Below are 23,480 nucleotides of genomic sequence, written 5' to 3'. Positions count from 1 at the left end.
AATTTGTACTTTACTGAAACAAATTCTTTAAAATGTTTCCACTTTTATAACTTTAAGAAATCAAAAATTAATTAAGATTTTAAGGAATAAATATCAGCATATGTATATTAAACTGACAATGCACATTTTTTCCAGTAAATTCATTTGATTTTTTTTCAGTAAGGTACAAACTATATTCTGGCTCTTAGAAATCATAGGGTTTAGAACCCTACTCAGACTAGATTCTGTTCGTTTTGAGTGTGAATTATTTTAATTTCTGTTTGTTTTTGGTTTCATTTATTTATTAATACTGATTTGGGGTAGTTTTAGGCTTGGTAGATTATTTGTTTCTATTTTTGTTCATCTTTGGTTTAATGGAATTCTTTACTTTTTTTGAAAAATTTATTATGTGCAAAAAGTTATTTTGATTAATCTTAAGTAAAACCCGGAAGATTCGGGAGCAGTGGAAGTACTTGATAAAATACAAGGGTGTTCCAAACTTTGTTCCATTGACCAAACCCGCCATGGATGTAAACGCCTTAACGACGAAAGATCAAAGAATATTGATATCTAAAGCGTCGTGCCAGTAAAGAAGAAGGTGTCACAAATTCGTATATGCAAAATGCTTACTCAGTTCAACTGTTTTACCCAATTACCTGCGCAATTTCCAATCAAATCAAATAATTTACCAAAAAAAAAGGTTCAAATATGGTCACCATAAGAAAACCTTGTCAAGGAGTACGAAAGTTATCAAAATGAACAAAATGTTAATTATTAAAAGCGCAAACAATGGCCCAAACCTGGTAGAGTCAAAAATAAAAATACCATAATAATTCGAATATAGCTAGCAAAAGAAAAATTTGTCAATGAGTACGAAATTTATAGTACATAAGCTATGAATTATAAAAAAAAAACGCAAAAAATCGCCCAAATATGGTATAGTCAAAACGAAAATACAATAATAATACAAATATTGTCAACAAAAGAAAAATTTGTCAATAAGTACGAAATTTATCAAAATACACGAGCTATAAATTGTAAAAAAGCGCGAAAAATCGCCCAATCATGGTATAGTCAAAACTAAAAATACCACAATAATTCAAATATTGTCAACAAAAGAAAAATTTGTCAATGAGTACAAAATTTATCAAAATACGCAAGCTATTAATTATAAAATAACGCAAAAAGTTGCCCAAACATGGTATAGTCAAAACTAAAAATACCATAATAATTCAAATATGGCCAACACAAATAAAAATTGTCAAGGATTACAAAAGCAATAAAATTTTGGTTAATTTTCTTAAAAAAAAAATTTGTTGATAGTGATTAAGTAATATATGATTTAGGCAACGGTGTTCGCTAAACCACACCTCTTCCTCTCCACGTTGCTTAGATTTTATGTTTGGTAGTAGCGTTGCCAAAACGGTACAATTGTACCATTTTTGCAACAAATTAGAGGTCGCAGTATAATATGGTATATTTGTTATTTTAATAATTTGAGTTTATAGATTTACAGATGTACATAGCCAATGTTTAATGGGAAAACATTTGCTTAAGGTCCGTTCACAATGAGATTTTACTAATACCAAGAATTAGAATCCCCGTTGTTTAGACTTCATATTGGGTTGTAGCGTTGCCAACACCGTACAATTGTACCATTTTTGCTACAAATTAGAGGTCCCAGTACAATATGGTATATTTGTTGTTTTAATAATTTGAGTTTATAGATGTTCAGATAGACATAGCCACTGTTGAAAGGGAAAACATTTGCTTAAGACCCATTCACAATGAGATTTTACTAGTACCAAGAATTAGAATCCCCGTTGTTTAGACTTCATATTGGGGCGTAGCGTTGCCAACACGGTACAATTGTACCATTTTTGCTACAAATTAGAGGTCCCAGTACAATATGGTATATTTGTTGTTTTAATAATTTGAGTTTATAGATGTTCAGATAGACATAGCCACTGTTGAAAGGGAAAACATTTGCTTAAGACCCATTCACAATGAGATTTTACTAGTACCAAGAATTAGAATCCCCGTTGTTTAGACTTCATATTGGGGCGTAGCGTTGCCAACACGGTACAATTGTACCATTTTTGCTACAAATTAGAGGTCCCAGTACAATATGGTATATTTGTTGTTTTAATAATTTGAGTTTATAGATGTTCAGATAGACATAGCCACTGTTGAAAGGGAAAACATTTGCTTAAGACCCATTCACAATGAGATTTTACTAGTACCAAGAATTAGAATCCCCGTTGTTTAGACTTCATATTGGGGCGTAGCGTTGCCAACACGGTACAATTGTACCATTTTTGCTACAAATTAGAGGTCCCAGTACAATATGGTATATTTGTTGTTTTAATAATTTGAGTTTATAGATTTACAGATGGACATAGCCAATGTTGAAAGGGAAAACATTTTCTTAAGGCCCATTCACAATGAGATTTTACTAATACCAAGAATTAGCATCCCCGTTGTTTAGACTTCATATTGGGTCGTAGTGTTGCCAACACGATACAATGGTCCTGGTACAATGTAGCATATTTAGTAAAATACAAATTTTCCTGTATATTTAGGTTTTGCTTCCTCCTTTCTTGCTCGAATCTCTATTTAAGCTTTAGTTTATGGAAATTTTTACCGCAAATTTTAACCTACTATTCAGATAGTACAAATTAACCCCTTGTGGTACAATTTTAGTTGGAAAACTGATATACTTATTTCAAAGCGTTCGCGACGCTGTTGGGTAGTCCATTTTATTCCCATTCCCCTTTTTTGCGTTCCAAACATAGAGACGTGAGTTTTTTTGTAGTTATATCTGAGTACTCTTTTCCTTAAAACGTTTAGGAAATAGATGCTATTGGCAACAACTGATGTATTCTCTTCTAGAGTTTCACACTCCTAACGTAGGAAAAATTTGAGGCTTTGTCCATATTGATTTGGACGGGTATTCTCCACCAGGTTAAAACTTCCACTCCGTTATATCTACCTGTACCTTCCCTCCAATGGGATTCCAAGTGGGACCCTTTAGCTTCAAAAATCTATAAATAACATATAAAGTAATAGTATTACTATTACAATATTAATAATTGCCAAAGTAAAATAAAGGACCAATCAATGGCAAAATAAGTAATAAAAAACATGCTGAGGATACCCAGTTCCGGGAATAAAAGGTTATTGCTTGGAAGAAACTTTGGTAAGTTACAAGGTTCCTTGTTGGAGGAGGGCTATGATTATGTTTATGGGCTAAGGACTATAACAAATTTGCTTAAACAATTTTTTCACGAAGGATTCAAAAAAAATTGTTTCCTTCTAATAGGCGAGGGTGAGGGTTACTTGTTGGAAGAAGGCAAGTCCTTTTGCATTAGATCTTCGTTTAACTATTTGGAATTCATAGATTTGTAGATGGACATGGCCAATATTGAAAGAGAAAACATTTGCCTAAGGTCCATTCATAATAAGATTTTACAAGGGCTGAAATTAGTTAGCGCTAACTTGAGCCAAAAAGAATTATTCATGTAACATTTCAGCCAATCAGAAAAATTCCACGAAAAATCTGACTGATTGAACTTAGCATTAAGTCTCGGTATTAGTAACATCTTTGTGAATGGGCCTTTAACAAATCTTTTCATAAGGAATTCAAACCTTCTAATAGGTAAAAAAATTAGCAAATTATTAGGGGATCGGGATACTTTATATAAGGGAATTAGCGAAACATAGTTAAAAGAAATATAATAAGGGGCAATTATTATAAAAGAATCGTAAGTATTAAGGGGTCGAGCGATTATCCCTGGCCCTTTTTAGCAATTGTGATGGAGATGTGACAAACCTACATGAAAGCATGTGATCTTTGAATTTGATGAAAAATATACTTTTGTGGCTCAAATTCAACATTCCAAACATCCCAAAAACCTACAAATAAAAAAAATTATTATTAAGAGTAAATATTTTTTAGTCGAGTTTCATTCAAATTATAACTTGAATTTTTGAAATTTCACTTAGCAATTCATTTGTTTAACTGTGACTACCATGTTTCGTTTATTCTTACAATTTAAACGTACAAGAGAATTTTTATGCAGATGTGCCACGTATGCAAGGCGGGGGAGGATATTTTTGCCCTTCCCCACCGGATATTAATAAGTTTTAATAGTCAAAAATTATTGGAGGGCAACCAGTCCCTCTCCTACGCCCATCATTTCTCCAAACTCATTCAATCAAAATTTGAAGATAGTCCTTTGTTCAACGTATTTGAAAGTTCCAGAAATTATGTCTTTTAGGAAGATACCCGCCCCCCTCCCCACAGCCCTCAGCGCAAGGGTTGTAAGTTATGCCCTGGGGTAAAATAAGGTTTCTATAGGAAGGGTGGTCATATAAACTCCTGAAGGGGCTCATTGGACTGGTAATAAGAAGTTTTAGTGCCATTTATACGAGTCAAAGTGATCGGAGGGCAAAATACCCTCCGGAAAAAAAAACTCGGGCAAATATAAGTGTATTTTTTTCTAATTTTACCATGGTTTTACATACTTAAAAAAGTTGATTTGCAACAGTTTCACAGAACTATCAATCTTGGGCAGTAAAAATGGTCAGCCAGTCGATGAAAAACATTACCCTTCCCCCCATGAAAAAACTGTGGCCAACGAAATTTTGATTCCATTATAACATTACCCTAGGACGATATGCTGAATCTTATATTACAATTAGCTAACTGTGATGAATTTACTGTTGAACTTGCCTTACTTTGACACATATGAAGCAAAACTTTAACTCTTTGGCAAGGGAAAGCTGACGCTGGCGGTCTTTTTGGTACGATTCGTGGACACAAACTATTTCGCTTCACCCAACAACTTCAGACTAAGACGCTCACGGGTAGAGCTCTAAGGCTTTTATTACCTTCCAAGGATTTCCGCCAGAGTCCCACAGAATTAAGTCCAGGGGTAAATTGAAGCCCTTCCAGGGTCGTATCCTAGATTTTACTACGAGAGAGTTTTACCTGTTGATTTTGTATGAGATTCGACCAATTTAGATGGGTTTTTTTTGGGTAGGGTGGGGAAAGGGTAGTCAACTTTACTGAGTAAGTCACTGAGCACAGAGACATACTGAAAATCCATAAATTATTCAAAGCAGAATTTCTTAGAGTGTCTTATGCAATAATATTTTTTGAAATTGAAATAGCCTCCATTGAGGATAGTTTCTCAAATTTGCAAGTTTCTAGTCTAAATAGTTTAGCTATTTACTCAATGGAGACTCACACAGAAATTTCTTTTTATTTTATATAAAGATGTTACGTCCATAATGAATAAAGTAACAGCCTTCCAAAACGTGCCGCTAATATACATTAAATCTCCCACGCCAAAACATAAATCAAAATTAAATTTTGATCATAACAGGATAAGGTTAAAATTTAAGTCAATTAATTAGCTAATTTAATATTAATTAGACCAAAAATTCTTACCTATGGCTATCAGTTCAAGTAATATGAATGCAGCTGGGCCATAGAGAAGGCTTGAAACAGTAAGAGTTTGCAATGTGACATCTTTTGATTCTAGAGCTGAACTAAAAACATCTAGACAGAGATCAATCACTTTATTACGCTCATGGAGATCATCAAACCTCCATTTTGGATGAGTTGGAAAAATTTCTCTAAGAATAAACACAAGGCAGGGATAGACTATATTTGTATCACTTGTCTCAGCCTGGAATATATACGACAGATGAGCATAACATTAAAAAAAATATATAGTTAATTTATACTTATATAATAAAATAAGTATTTAGTAAAATAATCACTTACAGTTAGAGATGCGATTATAGCGCATGTCTAATATCACTACTTCGTTCCCGAACAGGATTGGAGGAGGGCACAAGGAAATGTTTAAGGGAAACTGGAATTTCCTGGGAAGGTGCAAAGAAGGAGGTTTTCACTAAATCAGGATGGAGAAAACGAATGCATAGCTATTTTGGCCTTAGGTGGCTTGATGCTACAATGAGTTGTTAGTAGTAGTAGTACTTACAGGCGGAATTAGTTCTTCACTATCTAATCAAGATTAATTTTCGTGGACCCCCGTTTGCGAGTTGTGAACCCCTATTATTTTGTCAAACAAACGTAGACCATTGGCGAATCTCCCATGGACCCTTGGGGGTCCCTCTGGACTGCTTTGGAAATCAGTGCTCTAAACCGTACTCATTTAGTAGCTCTCAGCCAGTTCTAATATCTGGATCTCTAAGAGATTTAACAGATACTTGCAGCAGAGAAGTTTTGACGGATAGAAGACCTAAAGCCGAACTGGCCAACCATGACGAAACAAAGAAAGAAAAATCTCAACATGAAGAACAAAACAACGGGCCTGAGGCCAGTGTTGGCTTTTGTCTGTTCACAAGAATTACTCGTAATTGTTTATATAAACACTAGGTGGTGTATCATGGTAGTACTAAATCTATACATAGATTTTGGCTTGTTTCTTATTTTATCATTGCTTTTGGCTTTAGATTTTATTTATTTTAATTTTAGGTTTTATAGATTATTTAAGGGGTACTACCATTTCGACTAACCGTCACAAGCACTAAACGTCTTAACATAAAATGAAAATCCGTCAGAACCACTAACCGTCATAACATCTAACAAACATTTATAAGTTTATATAATAGTAATAAGTATATAATAGTTTAGAAACAAATTACGGTTATATATTTGCACGTTAGCGGGGTGGGGGTAAAGCATAGCATATATTAAATACGTAACCTAACCTAGGTACCTTTTCCCCCCTAAACCCCATGAAACTCTTAGCTTGTCTTAAAGCTCTTGCTCGGCAGCGTCGCCAGCGTAGAGGGAACCAGTCGTCAGCGCCGTCAGTTTTCTCCAGAGTGGTCGGTTCAGGGCGAGGGTTGTCACTTCAGCCGGGTTTATGTTTCTGGAGGCGAGCCGATCACGGATGACGTCCGCCCATCTGGTGCGTGGTCTTCCCCTAGGACGCCTACAGCCGTTTGCAGCTGGGTCAAAATCGAAGATGAGCCGGGTGGGTGTTTGGGCAGGCAGACGGAGCAGATGACCATACCAACGCAGCGAGCGAGACTCAAGCTGCTCGGACAGGGGTGGGAGCTTGAAGGACCTGAGGATTTCCGAATTTCGTACCCTGTCGGGCCATCAGGAGCGTTTGATTTTTCGGAGGTGTTTCGTCTCGATGGCATCTACCTTCAGCGTCTGTGTCTGAGTCAGCGACCAAGTCTCAGCAGAATAGAGCATAACGCTGGCAACCGAAGCAGAATATATTCGTGCTTTTGTGAGACGGCTGATCTGGGGTTTACGGAAGACTGTTTTTAGAAGGCGACCGAAGACAGAGTTTGCTTTTGCCGCTCTTGCTGATATTTCGGCATCTAGGCTTCCGTTTGAGCAGACAATTGAACCAAGGTAGGTAAACTGCTTGACTACCTCTACAGTCTGGCCATAGATTTCCACAGATGACAGGGGGTTGGACGGCGTTTTCTCAACGGGCATTATCTTGGTCTTCGACCAATTTATTGTCAGACCGAGTTTCTCAGCGGCAGAGGCCAGTGTTTCCAGTATAATTTTGAGGTCACTAATGTTTTCGCATATCAGCGCCACGTCATCGGCAAAGTTGACGTCTGAAAGAAATCTTCCAGCAAAGCCTGTGCCAAATGGCTGCACCTGTTGTATTTTATTCAGCATATGGTCTATTACACAGTTAAAAAGCTCAGGTGCAGCAGCATATCCTTGCCGGATACTGTTTTTTAGTTTGAAACATCCAGAAGGCCGTCCATTTACGATGAAACTAAAGTTTTAAAATTTTAGATGTTATGACGGATTTCGTAGTGCTCCTGACGGTTAGGTGTTACGGCGCCTCACCTTATTTTAGATTTTATGTTCACTTTTTTAATCAGTTTCTTCTATACTTAGCGCCGAAGACGCCTGGTTTCACAAAGGCGTCGTATTCGTCGTTTAGTTCGTCTTTTTCCTTTCCTTCTACTGGCCGTGGACCGAACGTTTTATTCTTGATTTTGACATTCTTCTCTTTTTGCTTCGAGAAGTTGTAAGCAGACTATGTTCGAGTTTTTAGTCTACACGCTTTAGTATTTGAGGCTGTGGTACTAAGAAATGTCCTTTTCAAGCCAAAGTAAAATAATTATGAGGTAGACTCCGTTAATCTATATGGTTGTGGGAAATCCCCTGAAAGCGGCTTTTGCCCACGTCCTAACTGTCTTTGATCACTTTTGCCAAGGACAGATTCTTAGCATCTTACCTTGGGATAGTCAGTAGCACCCAAATCCAAATTAGCTGCCACTAAAAAAGTGATATTAAAAGAGTAATGAGAAAAAAAAGAAAAAAGGTGCCTAACCAGACTTGGTAATGCATATTGGAAGCCAGATAGTACTCTCACTGAACAGGTACTGAATTACAAACTCCTGATTCGTAAGAAAAAGAAGCGAAGGGGTAAGTTAAGACTTAGCTCAATAGAGCCAAGATACATATCCCTGGAGCCGATTGGGTTCTTTAGACGCTATAGTCAAAGATAGGATAACCAATGGTTAAAGGTCACTGCACCACAACCTGAAAACGGATTAGCATGGCACTCAACGGTTAACCAGATCACAGAATGAAAGAAGACCTTTCCTGAGACAAATACAAGTAAGGAAGCGCAAACAAAAATATAAAAAACAAAACAAAAAAAAACAGAGATTAAATTTTTAGGCCTTGTTACAAAGTTTGAATTTTTGGGCTCCTTTTGGTTACCTTTCAGGGCTTAGCTTTTGAACCTCTACCATTCGAGAATGTTAGCAACTGTGCTTCTCACTACTAGCTATAATAAAAATAAGCTGCAAGAAAATGTATTTAGCAAGCCAAATCCGCTTAAACAAAGGGGAGGGAGATTATGTACTATTAAATATATAAAATAAACAATAAAAAATAGAGACAACCCTCTGAATGGCTAATTCCTTTTATAAATTCTATACAAGCATTTCTAAATTTATGTTCTATGATTCATATCAGATAACGACAAGAAATAAAAAGGAGATAACGCAAAAATAGAGATTATACGACAAGCACTGGGTTTAAAGTTATTTGTAGAGATTAACAACTAAATAACCTTTTGAATGACTGCTTACCTTAATACAAGAATGAACAAATTCTAGGAAGGCAATAGTAAAGGGGTATAGACCCATCACACACTCTTGACCAGCAAGAATGCTTCCAACCAATGCTGAATTGAGCTCTGTATGCATGACCATTTCTAAAGGGTTGTCAACCAAACCCAAAAAATGAGGCAGCAGACCATTTTGCTTCAATCGATGAAGTATTCCCTCCTTTGCTTTGTCTTGAAGTAGTAACTGCCCGATAAGTTGCAGCAAAACGGACAAAAGATCGTTTGGAGCATTGGGTATCAGCGAAAAGCTGAAATAATAATGAATTGTAACTGTTTTGTCTGATTAATTCAACATAACAAAACATCCCCAACAGAGAGCAGAGCTCGTGAAACTGGGTATTAATAATAATAAAAAACACAAAAAAAAACCACAACAACAAAAAAAACATTTTCTCAACATAACGAAGAGAGAAAAAAAACCTGTTTAAAGAAAAAAAAACAGAACAAAACATAAAGAAAACAAACGCTGGACAAATGGGCATGGAAGGCTATCCCAACAGAGTAACAAATATAAAAAAAAACAATAATAAAAAAAAATCTATTCCAAAATCACAGGTCATATAATTTGAATATTTTCTTCTTTAGAATTGACATTTGCCGAAATGACTCAATTTGAATTCTATCTTTCAACCTATATTTATTTGAAATAAACGGTATTTGGTATCTAATTGAAAATTTAGATCTTTCACAATTAACAAAGGGAATTAGATATGTTCCAGAACACCTAAGAGCCGAAGGAGGAGGCAGAATCAACAGAAAATTTTCATAAAAACAATTACTAGGATCTTGTATTTTAAAATGCTATATTGAAATATTAACTCCTCTTATATGTTTCAAATCTAACAAATTCCAGAAAAAAAAAAATGATGTTTCAGTAAAATAATGTTTCATGGTAAACACAGCAATTCAACTGAAAATAATTAGTTCTATTAATTAAATAGCCTGATCTGAAACATAAAGGTAATTAGAGGGAAATACACGTCTTCGCACAACTTTTGAATATAAAAACCTATCTTTCTAAAATGAAAAATTCTACAACGGAACCCACTGAAAGAGCCAATCAAAATACGGGTCTGATTTGCATTATTTAATTAGCTGTAAGGACAATTTTACAACGGAACCTACTGAAAGAGCCAATCAAAATACGGCCCTGATTGGCAGTATCTAATTGGCTGTAAGGACAATTTTACAACAGAACCCACTGACAGAACCAATCAAAATACGACCCTTATTGGCAGTATCTAATTGGCTGTAAGGACAATTTTACAACGAAATCCACTGAAAGAGTCAACCAAATTCGGCCCTGATTGGCAGTATCTAATTGGCCGTAAGGACAATTTTACGACGGAACCCACTGAAAGAGCCAATCAAAATACGGGTCTGATTGGCAGTATCTAATTGGCTGTAAGGACAATTTTACAACGGAGCCCACTGAAAGAGCCAATCAAAATACGACCCTGATTGGCAGAATCTAATTGGCTGTAAGGACAATTTTACAGCGGAACCCACTGAAAGAGCCAATCAAAATACGACCCTGATTGGCAGTATCTAATTGGCTGTAAGGACAATTTTACAACGGAACCCACTGAAAGAGCCTATCAAAATACAGCCCTGATTGGCAGTATCTAATTGGCTGTAAGGACAATTTTACAACGGAACCCACTGAAAGAGCCAATCAAAATACGACCCTGATTGGCAGTATCTAATTGGCTGTAAGAACAATTTTATAACGGAACTCACTGAAAGAACAAATCAAAATACGGCCCTGATTGGCTGTAAGGGCAATTTTACAACGGAACCAACTGAAAAAACCAATGAAAATACGGCCCTGATTGGCATTATCTAATTGGCTGTAAGGACAATTTTACGACGGAACAATTTATTATTGTTTAAACTTCTATTAACGTTGTCAATTAACGAATTAAACGTTCATTAATGAAACTATTAATAAATGAAAGCTGAAGTTTAAAAGGACTAAAAGGGAAAGAGGGCATTAGAAGACGAGAGTTAATCTTCCAGGCAGCTTTTCAAAATTCCTAAATTTCACACGTTTGCTGCAAAGGAAAATCCAAAATATGGCAGTAATTTATTGATGAGGATTCTTTGATAGCCAACAATTCCGAACAGTCTTAAACAAAATTATTTCAAAATTTCTCCAAAATTCCTAAGCAGAGTTACTCAGTTAGAAAACAATCATGGAAAAAATAAATACATTGAACTATCATAAACCATTTGTAAGCGAAAACTCGAACATGAAATTACTGCTGCGAAAATAGAAGAAGATTGTATATATTCCAGGTAGAGTTTCAGAATTTAAAAACCAAGGCCTTCAAATGAAATTAAAAAAAATCTAAAATATGACCTTGATCAAATTTCGAGGACCTGGGGACTTCTAAATCCTAAAAAATCTTGAAAACAAATAATTACATTTAGAACTTCTTAAACTGAGGGACAAAAAAATATAATACCATCATAACATGTTCAACAGCAGAAAACTGAAAAAAAATGTACTATAACTAAAAGAAGAATGTATATACTAAGATTCCAGGAGGCTTTTCGAACATTTCTAATCATAACGGAAAGGAAAATTTAAAATATGGCCCTGATTCACTGTTAGGAATTTCTTGAACCTTTATTAATTGTGAAAAATTAAAAACAAAATATTCCAGGAGCTTTCAAAATTTGCGAAACTGAAAGCTTTACAATGAAGGAAAATACAACAATACATATCCCAACATTCTTTCTTAAGGAAAAAAAACTATTAGAATAATACATTTTACCGAACTATCAGAAACAATCAATAACAACAAAAAAAATTACTCCATAATTAGAAAAAAAAGAGTGTAATTCAGGCAGGTTTTACAATGTAGCAATCCAGCTTCTTCTACTAAAGACCCAAAAGACGACCTAAATAACCCAAAAGATGACCTAACTAAACCAAAAGACGACCTAAGTAACCCAAAAGACGACCTAAATAACCCAAAAGACGACCTAAATAACCCAAAAGACGACCTAAGTAACCCAAAAGACGACCTAAGTAACCCAAAAGACGACCTAAATAACCCAAAAGACGACCTAAGTAACCCGAAAGACGACCAAAATAACCTAAAAGACTACCTAAGTAATCCAAAAGACGACCTAAATAACCCAAAAGACGACCTAATTAACCCAAAAGACGACCTAAATAAACCAAAAGACGACCTAAATAACCCAAAAGACGACCTAAATAACCCAAAAGACGACCTAAATAACACAAAAGACGATCTAAATAACCCAAAAGACGACCTAAGTAATCCAAAAGACGACCTAAATAACCCAAAAGACGACCTAAATAACCCAAAAGACGACCTAAATAACCCAAAAGACGACCTAAGTAACCAAAAAGACGACCTAAATAACCCAAAAGACGACCTAAATAACCCAAAAGACGACCTAAATAACCCAAACGACGACCTAAATAACCCAAAAGACGACCTAAATAAATTGTTGAGGATTCCATCGTTGAATATTTTTCGAATACATGGTCAGGCAATTTAAACAAAAATCAAAGCTGAGAACTAATAACTAGAAACGGACAAAAGATCGGGTTGGGCCGAAATTTCGAACTAAAATTAAACCGGTCTATACACAAATTCAACTAAAAGATATTAAATTAGTTTGTTAGGTTAGTATAATCAGAAATCACATGCGGCTAGGAAAACGTCAAGAGTTGCAGCAACCTTAAGTCACCTTCACTGACAAAAGTGTTGCATTAGCAACACAAGGAATGAGAGGAGCCTTAAAGCTAAGAAGGACTTTGATACCCTTCCTCTGCCTAATTTGCAAACACAGAATTGAAAATATCAAACTTAACTGAAATGAGAAGTAAGGGGTGTCTAAAAAAGAAGGCTTGATTTGAATCTACAATTAATTGAATTTAACACACATTTATTAATTTAAACTACAAATGTGAACCTGGGAAACGAAAGCACTGTCCCACAACACAACCTCAATAATTAGTGATAAAAAACAATCATGAAATACAATTTTGGCAACAGCAGCAAATAAAACATAACGGGTTTTTAAGCCGGGCGTTCGTTTTTAGACAACCTTTAGAAATGTCATGTCAGAGTAGATGACAGCACTTTCGAGTCTGTTCAAAAATATTTCTTTTTTAAATCTCATATTTTTGTTGATAGGAGAAACTATTTTAGCCAGAGAACCCTCACAAATCACAAGCAATTTCTTACATCAATCTGGCTTTAACTTGAAACAGCTGCCTGCTATGCTTGACTTTACTTTGCTGTGCTTGAGGTTTTCACTCAGAAGTAGAAACTTGGGTAAAACAACGAAAGCTTACCGGAACAACTTTAGAGACTCCTCTCTGACATGGATTATAAAACCAAACTTTCCCTTACACACCATAGGCTCTAGCTTAAACACAAGCAAAACTATCCGTTTGGCCCCAATGAAACAATCATATCCAGAGTTTGAAAATGTAATGACATATTCATCATTTCAGGAAATAGGTCCATGCTTCGTTGTGTGAACACCTTATTTTTGGATACTAACCGTATTTTATTTACTTGCTATTGACATTTTTGCAACTTGAATATAAAGTAAATACTTGAATATTAAATCCCTTGGGATTCAGTGACTTAGTAAGTACAGAGACTTGGACAAAGGGATTTAATTACCTTAGAGGATTGATTTCTGTGTGCACAGCAGCGGTATCTATAATGGACTCAAAATAATGCGGCATCTGCTGAAAAAAATAACCAGCAAAACAGGTGACGTGCAGTGTGTCAAATGCAATAAATGTTCTCATTTTAGCTGTGAAAAAACTAAGTGCTCAAATGACTTGAAGAAGACCTGTTTGTGCGTAATTTGTGCACAAAAAGATTCTTCAAAAACCTGTCGGCCTACTCTAACTAAACTAAAGTCGAAAAATAACAGTCCAAAACAGCCAAATAACAACGAGAATAACAATGATCAATTTAAAACGAACACTATTTTTCCAAGTGAAAACTTTTTGACGAAACCACCATCCACTCCCTGCGTTTCACCGAGTCTTATGGCTGCTATAGAAAATTTAACGGTGAAAAGAAGAGACTGCTCGGGTTCTGATCTGAGTTATCTCATATGTGGCGAACCGACAAAAGACAGCCCCTCGTTTCATTGTTATCATTGGTTACAGCGCATGCATACGGCCTGCGCCGCAATTGATGCAGACATAGTTCTTGCTCCTCTGTAGCCCTCAGAACGATTCTTTCTTTTTACCTGTAAAAAGTTCTTAAACGAGGGTAATAAAACTAACTCAAAATGTCCCAGTTCTGATGCATCTGTTCAATGCGGTAGCTTTGTTACCAGTCATGCCAATCAAACTGAACTACAGTATCCTCAGTCTCTTCATACAGATGAAGAGGCTCATACAACGGATCATATCCATGAGCGACGTGTTTGCAGATTTCACATAAGTGAAGGCTATAAAAAGGACGAGAATCGCATGTTCCTACTTGTTTGCGTGGATTTTTTTTAAAGGCAGCTGCCCTGACGAATGTTGTCTTCCACCACACAAATCTCTCGTGTAAAAAGTTTGCTCATGGCTTTTGTTTCATGAACTATTGTCCTAATATGCATCTCACTTTCCGCAGAAGGGAAAAGCTACGGTCCAAGACTGAATTGCGAAGTCCAAAAAACGGGGAAAGAAAAAATATACCTCTGTTGATACAAGGCTGCCAAAGGCAGCTATATCAAGTCCCGCTTATGAGCTAGAATCTCATGCCACCTATCTCAAATCAGTCGATGTCCACCCCTCCTCCACGATACTAGCCACTCCTTCTGAAACCCTGGAGAAACTGGCAAGAACCAACGTTAGCCAGCATTCCGCCAATCCATCCGGTCCACACAACCAACGGGTTTGGATTTTTTTTTAAAATCGAAGATTCACCCACCCTTCAAGTCATGCTTTCCGAGTTTCCCAACTTGGAATCGATTCAGTGTACTGGTAAGCAAATTCGAGGTCGCAGTGTAAACCCCTTCATTCACCTCTATTATTTTCGAAAATGCTAGTGTCAAATGTCCGGTCACTTATGAACAAAATGGAAGATGTCAAATTACAATCGGATTATTTTTTCAAGTTACAAGGACAAACTCTTATGAGATTGTAAAGATTGAATTACATTTACTAAGTCACTCGCACGAATACTGATCTACCTGTGTGTGGTTTTGTGCCAAGTAAACAGAGAATTTGCATTGAAATTGTGCGAAAAAGACTGCATCTGTTTATTTTGTCAATAAATGAAACTAGTTTTCGCTTGCAATGATTAAGGATTGGCGTATAGCTGAATTTATTAAGAAACAGACAAATGCCGGCACGTTTATAAATAAGAAAGGTAGTAACAAGGTAACATTTTTCCCTATTTCCTAATATGCCCTGAGGACTTGAAATTAGAGGACTGGTATTAGCAAAATTCCAAGGTTATCCGAAATGGCCCGTTCGAATCGTGGACATAGTTCAAAGGAAGAACGGAACAATCTTCGTTGTTTTCTGTCACGGCACGCACGAAGTTATAACAGTTCAACAATCTTAGCTCGAATCATACCAAGAAAACTTCGGCAAAGCTGTTAAGACAAAAACCAAAGGAGTTGCAAATGGGTTCAGTGAAGATGCTACTTTTCTAGATATCTACTTTGAAAAGTTAAAGTTGGATCGGGAGTCTCTTGCCTCCGTTGTGGATAGCGCACAAAAAGAAGCAGAACATCTCCGAAGTGATTTGCACTATGAAATTAAACAAAAAGTTTATAATAGCTTGAGCACGGTTCCTTCTTCGGTGTCAACTCTGCAGCTGCAGAAGACACAGTTTCCAAAATTCACGATGCGATCCTGCTTGAATACTCGGCTAAGTTCAGCTCTATTGAAAAAATTTTATCTAGGCGCAAAAACCAAATTGGATCGCTGGAGGACAGAATTTAAGTGATTGAACTGAAAATGGATGATATGGACCAAAAAACGAGATTGGATACGCTTATTTTCAGTGGTTTAAAGCAAACTCAAGGAGTCGGAGTTGAGACGGCAGTAAAAGAAATTATTGGAAACAAAATGGGACTACCGGATATTGCAAATTCGTACATACTGAACATTCGTCAGTTCCAATCTTCACCCAGTCTGGACATTTCTAACGTGTCTCCCGTTAGCGCTGTATAACAAGGAGGTTGCAAAATCCATTTTCCTAGCTAAATTAAACATAGAGAAAACAGGTATATTTGTGTCGGAGTAGTTAAATAGAAAGAGGAAACAGCTTCGTGACTTGGCTCGCAATAAACCCGGTTCAAAGAACGCATGGTCCATAGAAGGAACGATGTTTGTTAAGCAGGGTCTAAACACAAGAAAATGCGAAGCACTAATAATATTATCAGTCAAGGACCCTCAGCTTAATGTTTGCATCTATTCAGGCTATTTTTGTTCAGATTTTTCGTTTTCTTTTCTCTCTTCTTTATATCCTTTTCTGCCTTCATGTTCATACCCCTCATTGTTTTAGTTTTCCTCTTTACAGGTGTTCTCCATCCTCTTTTCTGTATACGTTAGTTCATGCCAGGGTTTCAAGATGGGTTAGAAAATTACGAGGACAATAGGCTAGTTCTGTATTATGTCTTCGCAGACGTTTCATATGATGGATCACAATAAAACGATAGACTAACAAAATGTACAAAACATAATGCAGACGTTGAACTTGGGAGTCTTTCTCAATAGCATTCTAGTAATGGTAATTCTTTATTTTTTTGGAACTGTCAAGGGTTTCGATCAGCCGAATGTTCAATCCTGTCGGCTATGGACCGTCTTAAATCCCAACCTTTGTTTGTAGGCCTATGTGAAACTTTTTTTAAATGATTGTGAATGTAATGGATTTTTCTGTTCCAGGGTGTACAGTTGAATAATAAGGTCGTTCTCTTATGGATAGAAGAGAACTAGCATCTTTGATTAGAAATGAAGTGAACTATAATCCAACACATAACCTTTCGCTCTGGCTTGAAGGTAAAGTTGAAACTCTGTTTATTGAAACAAAGTCGTCAAGCTCAGAAAATTTGATACTAGGAAAAGTATATAAAGTACCATCATTTTCAGATAATAATTTCATAGAAGTTTTTGAGTGTTTTGTCTAAAGTTACAAGAGAAAATAAAAAGACATTTATAATGAGTGATTTTAATATTGATCTGTTGAATTCAGATGGCCGTGTAGATTTTCTCAACATAATGTTTTCGTCTTGCTTTTACCCTTTAGTACCAATTCCCACGAGAATAACGCAGTCTTCGGCAACTCTAATAGATAATACGACTATATTTGTTGATGTCCAATTATTAAAAACTTTGTTCGGCTGACGTTCTTATTAATGATGGATCAGACCAACTTAGATTGGTCGGCGAATTTAATATAATAAATATCAGCCTACCAAAAACTTAGAAGCTATGTTGAAAATTATCAGAAAATTCAGTTTAAGAAAACTAGCTGAGAATTTAGACCATGTTAATGTTTTGAAAGTTTTAAGGATTGATTGTGCAAATGAGGCTTATAATTTGTTTCTGTATACATTTCTTATGGAGTTTGACAAGTGTTGTCCAACTAAACAGAGAAGAAAGAAAACAAAATATTCCAAGGAAGGAATAGATGACGACTAGTATCCTTGCTTCTGTAAAAATGTAGAATAATTTGTATGAATATTATCTAAAAGGTCCCACAGATCAGAAACTTCAGATTTTCAAAGAATGCCAAAATCGACAGAATAAAGTAAAAAGGTATGCTGAAAAATTATATTATGAAAGGGTATTGAATCGAACGAAGAGATAAATAAAGAAGACTTGGAGAAAAATTAATGAAGTACTGGGCCATAAAAAAAAGGAGTAAATAAAAAAGGTGACTTTTGCTGATGAAATTGGTAATGATCCGAATGAAATTACGGAAAATTTATGCAAGTATTTTTCAGAGGAAGGTTCAAAACTGTACCATGAAGCTGCTAAAAGATCATTAAGCCCCCCTGTCCCCAAACTACCACCTCGAAATTTAACTTCTGAATTACTGTTTATGTAACGTGACAAAAGTTAAATAAATGAAATAGTTATGAAAATGAAATTACAATCTTGTGGGATTGATGAAGTGTCGTTAAAAATAGTTAAAGAAACTAAAAAAATTATGATCCGTATTTTAGCTTATTTAATAAATTTGTCACTTGAAAAGGGAATTTTCCCAGAAAGGCTTAAAGTGGCACGTGTATTACCCCTTCATAAAGGAATGAACGATGCATTTGATAAAGGCCCTAATACCGGCAGCATTATTGTTAGACATTAAAAAAGCATTTGATACTATTGATCATGACAAATTACTTCAGATTTTCAAATTAATGGGGATACATAACGTACTTTTAAAATGGTTACTTTCATTCGTATTTTAGTGATAGAGCTCAAGTTCAGCATAATGTAAACCTAACGTCTGAGCGCAATTTTATACCCTGTGGAGTGCCAGAAGGATCAATACTGGGACCCTTACCTTTTCTTATTTATGTTGACCAGGTAAAATATTATTCGTCTGAAGCCAACATAATACTTTTAATACTTTGCAGATTTAATCCACTTCCTCTTGTTGCAAGTGAAAATCTACTTTTTTTTTGTTTACAAAAATGGAAACAGCTTTTACTGAATTTGTCTCAAGGACTGATTCGAACTATTTAACACAAAATTACAGTAAAACAAATTATGTATTATTTTCTAGAATATCGTCAATTCAAACTGATCTAAAATTAAAATTAGCTAATAATATTATAAATAGAGTAAAAACCAGAAGAGATCTCGGATTTGTAGTTGATGAGAATGTTTCGTGGAAAGAATATGCAGAATTTATAGATACTAAATTTTCCAGATTCCTAGGGGTCACCTGTCGTCTTAAATTTCATTTCCCTAACAAAATCCTGAAAATGATATATCAATCTTTTTTTCATCCCCATTTGTCTTACGGTTGCTCCATATGGGCATAACTTAATTTCTTGTTTATAAAAGAGTTCAAATCATCCAAAATACGGTAGTTCAAATTATATGACGTGTTCAACACACAGATGACATCAGTCTTTTTTTCAAATTTACCAAGATATTTGATGTATCCAAGACTCTATATTTCCAGCTTGCAAATTTGTGTTTCAAGTATTTCAATAACCTTTTCCATCTTCGTTTCAAAATCTGTTTACATTAGATCAAGATTTGCACACTTACGACACAAGACGCCCTCTACGAAAAGAGCTTCTATTTTAAATATATTTTTTGCACCGACGATTTGGAATTCACTCCCCTTAGACATCCGGCATTCGAACAATTTCATATACTTTTAGCAAGCAGCGAAGGGTCATTATAGAATGTGTTTAGTGCTGTTCTCCTCCAGGTTTGTCTTTTCTCCCCATTTTTGTTTTCCCTTTTTTCTCGTTCCCTATTGCTTTCTCTCTATTTTTCCTTTTTTTACCTTTAAAGTTGCAACCATGAGTTGATTAATTTACTGGTTTACTTTTCTTCTATTTCTTTTCTTCTTGATACACTCAGTTAATTTGTTGTTTTTATTTGTTTTAACTAATATTAGTTAATGGCCTGCCCTAGCCAAGCATATATTTTTTGTGCTTTCCTGGCAGGAATGTTATGTAAGTTATGTATTTTGTTTTTAAATAAAAGATAAATGAAACTGAACTTAAAAAATGAAACTGAAAAATGATCTTATTGATATTGCTTGTCTCTGCGAATCATGGTCCACAATTGAAGAGTATGTTGCTTTTCATGGATATGATACCTATCAAACAGTTCGTGGTAACGAACTGTAAGTAAGGAGTGACCCGGCTCAATAGTAACCGAAACTCTAAAAAACGGAATTTTGATACCAATAGATAAATCAAACGGTTCAGATTTGTATGCTGATTTCAAGTATATAAGCTTAATCATGTGTAGCCTAACCCATCAAACGTTAAGATCCTGAGAAAATTTGCATTATTTTCGAAAAAAGGGGGAAACACCCCCTAAAAGTCATGGAACTCTAATCAAAATCACACCATCAGATTCAGCGTATCAGGGAACCCTACTATACAAGTTTCAAGCTCCTGTCTGCAAAAATGTGGATTTTTTTTTTCAGAGGTGATCGTATTAATCCAGTAGTTTTAGAATATCGTGAGAGGGCTCATTCGAACGGGAAAAGGTCTAGTGCCCTTTTTAAGTGACCAAAAAAATTGTAGGGCAACTTGGTCTCCTCCCACGCTCATTTTTTCCCGAAGTCACCCAATTACAATTTTGAGATAACCATTTTGTTCAGCATAGTCGAAAATTTAATTAATATGTCTTTGAGGATAACTAAATCCCTCACAGTTCCCGGAAAAAGGGGTGCAATTTATAAACTTTACCCATTGTTTACATATAGTATTAGTTATTGGGAAGTACACAGGCGTTTTCAGGAGGAATTTTTTTCTGGTGGGGAGTCGACGTCGGAGTAGGGGTTACGGGGGAGGATCTTTCCATGGAGGATGTTTCCTTGGGGGAATGGGCATTTCTACGAAGGGGGCACCGGATTTCCCAGCATTATCTAAAAAACGACCAGAAATTAAATGAAAAAAAACAAGTTTTTTTTCAACTGAAAGTAAGGAGCAACATTAAAACTTAAAACGAGCAGAAACTATTACGTTTATGAGGGGATTCGTCCCCTCGTCAATACCTCACTCTTTACGCTAAAGTTTTTTTAGTACTTTCAAAAGAGCTATCTATTTTAATTAACCGGCCTTTGTGATTCAGGGGTTTGTGATTCGAAAAAAATTCGAACTTTAGCGTAAAGAGCGAGGTATTGACTAGGGGGCGAACTCCCTAATATACATAATAAAAACATACGAATATAGAAATTTGTTACGTAATTTAATTCGTAAGTTACGTCAGAACAAAATTTTGAGAAAGCCATTTAGCCAAAAAAAGGAAAACTAATATGCGAATTTCGTTTTAATTATTCATGTACGGTGAGCCAAAATCAAAGCTGCATTAATTCAAAAACGTTCAGAAATTAAAAAATAAAAAAGAATTTTTTTTTTTACTGAAAGTAAGGAGCGACATTAAAACTTAAAACGAACAGAAATTATTCCGTATATGAAAGTGACGGTCCCCTCCTCAACGCCTCGCTCTTTACGCTAAAGTTTGACTCTGTCTCACAACTTTATTTTTTAAAACAGTAAAAACTTTAGCAAAAAGAGCGAGGCGTTGAGCAGGGGACAGCCCCTTTCAAATACGGAATAATTTCTGTTCGTTTTAAGTTTTAACGTCGCTCCTTACTTTCAGTTAAAAAAAAAATCTTTTTTTATTTAATTTCAAACCAAGAATGACAACCGATGACATTAAAGTATACATGGTCGTGTTGTCGCTATTATTTGTCGATCATCTATAAAAAATAGAGTTCCCTATTTCAGCAATATACCAAATAAACACGGTTTCCAAGTCTTATGGTTGTGGTGCAGGCCACTACCCAAGGAAGTAGCATCACTGGTAATATGTGTGGTTTTCTATCCACACCGTGGCCCTTATCGCAAGAACCTTGTGAATTAAATACAGAATTACACTGACAATGTACGATCCTTGTATCCTGTCGCTGGTATCATAGTGTGTTGGCGACTTTAATGACTTAGATCCCAATCTCTGTCACTTAAGCAGGTTGTCAATGTGCCACCAAGAGATGATCATGAGTTAGATCTCATTTTTATTTACTGTCCAGAATATTACCATATCCCAGTTACATTACCCCCACTAGGTATGAGTGACCACCTGTGTGTTCCTTGGATGTCTAATCATTCTATCCCAAATAGAGGAAAAAATAGTGTGGTACACAGGCCCTTCATACCTGAGCTAGTAAATCTCTACAAGAAATGGCTCACAGATCGTGACTGTCGTGATATCCCCTAATTGTCTGATGGTGACAAAATGGCAAGTTTGTCCTGTAAGGTATTGTTCGAAAAATACTGTGAAATTTTCCCACAAAAAAACAAAATATGTGAAATCTAATGAAAAACCATGGGTTACCCAAGATATTCGGGATCTGATAAAATTTAAGAATGAATTGCATTTAACTGGACGTGACAAAGATTTTAAGAGATTAAGAAATACAATTGTGTATAAAACAAGATGCTCACGTAAGCAGTATGATACTAAAATAATAATAAAAATATATATAAATCCAACCCAAGGAAGTTCCATCATACAGTTCAGAACATTATCAAACAGTTCGTGGTAACGAACTGTAATAAGGAGCGACCCGGCTCAATAGTAACTGAAACTCTAAAAAACAGAATATATCAAAAGAATAGGCTGATTATACTGGTTCCAAAAAGTTTAGTCTTACCTATCAAAAGCTACGAGCCTGAGAAAATGTGTCTGATTTTCGAAAAAAAGGGGAAAGACCCCCTAGAAGTCATGGGATTTTAACGAAAATCACACCATCAGATTTAGTGCATCAAAGAACCCTAATAAATAGGTTTCAAGCTCATATCTGATAAAATGTGGAATTTTGTAATTTTTGCCAGAAGAAAGATCACGGATGCGTGTTTATTTGTTGTTTTTTTTTGTTTTTTTTTTAAGAGGTGATCGTACCGACTCAGTGGGTCTAGAACATCGGGAGAGGGCTTATTCTAAAGAATCTGAAATGTTTTATTGCCCTTTTTAAGTCACCAAAAAAATGGAGGGCAACTAGGCACCCACCCTCGCCACTTTTTCCCCAAAATCGGCCAATCAAAATTCTGCGATAGCCATTTTGTTCAGCATATTTGAAAAGCCAAATAACTATATCTGGAGATAACACGACTCCCCAAAGCCACTGGGGAAAGATCTTCAAGTTATAAAATTTGCCCATTGTTTACATATAGTATTTGTTATTGGGAAGTATGCATATATTTTTCGGGTGGAAAAGGGGAGACGAATTTTCTGCTGGGAGGATTTTGCACAAGGAGAATTTTCCATGGTGAGGGAAAGTTCCAGGGGGCAAACTTTTCAGGAGAAGTTTTACACTGAGAGAATTTGCCAGAATTCCTATACGGAATTTCTTTATATGTCTTGCTATCCCTTTACCGATTCAATTTTACGCGTAGATATGTTAAGGTAATTAAACAAATACAACTTAAAAACAATAGGGAAATTTTTTCAAGACAGTGCAATTTAAATCGGTGAATATTAAAAATTTCCCTATTGTTTTTAAGTTGTATTTGTTTGATATGGAAAGGCAGTGTGGTCTTCGTCAATATTAAGGTAAATGTCCGGGGTAAATTTTCGCCAGGATTGAATTGTCCAGAGGATATTTCCTTGACGAGGGGGATTTT

The 23,480-nt window shown here is 35.7% G+C and overlaps 1 protein-coding gene across 1 annotated transcript in view; it reads right to left on the bottom strand.

Annotated features, from left to right (window-relative positions):
- The window catches only part of Nup188 (nuclear pore complex protein Nup188), a 118,913-nt gene that overhangs the window by 58,159 nt on the left and 37,274 nt on the right, over positions 1-23,480 (bottom strand). Inside the window, exons 10-11 of the mRNA XM_089101215.1 lie at positions 9,103-9,388; positions 5,435-5,675 (exon numbers count right to left, since the gene is read on the bottom strand). Coding sequence (XP_088957341.1) covers positions 5,435-5,675; positions 9,103-9,388 — 527 coding nt within the window. The remainder of the gene's footprint in view (positions 1-5,434; positions 5,676-9,102; positions 9,389-23,480) is intronic.

This window comes from Artemia sp. Qi Xiang Cuo, chromosome 15 (assembly GCF_049724085.1).
Source record: "Artemia sp. Qi Xiang Cuo chromosome 15, ASM4972408v1, whole genome shotgun sequence".
In the NCBI taxonomy this organism is placed as follows: Eukaryota; Metazoa; Arthropoda; class Branchiopoda; order Anostraca; family Artemiidae; genus Artemia; species Artemia sp. Qi Xiang Cuo.
Note: the sequence above shows the minus strand (reverse complement) of the source record. Positions and strands in the feature narration are given on the sequence as shown.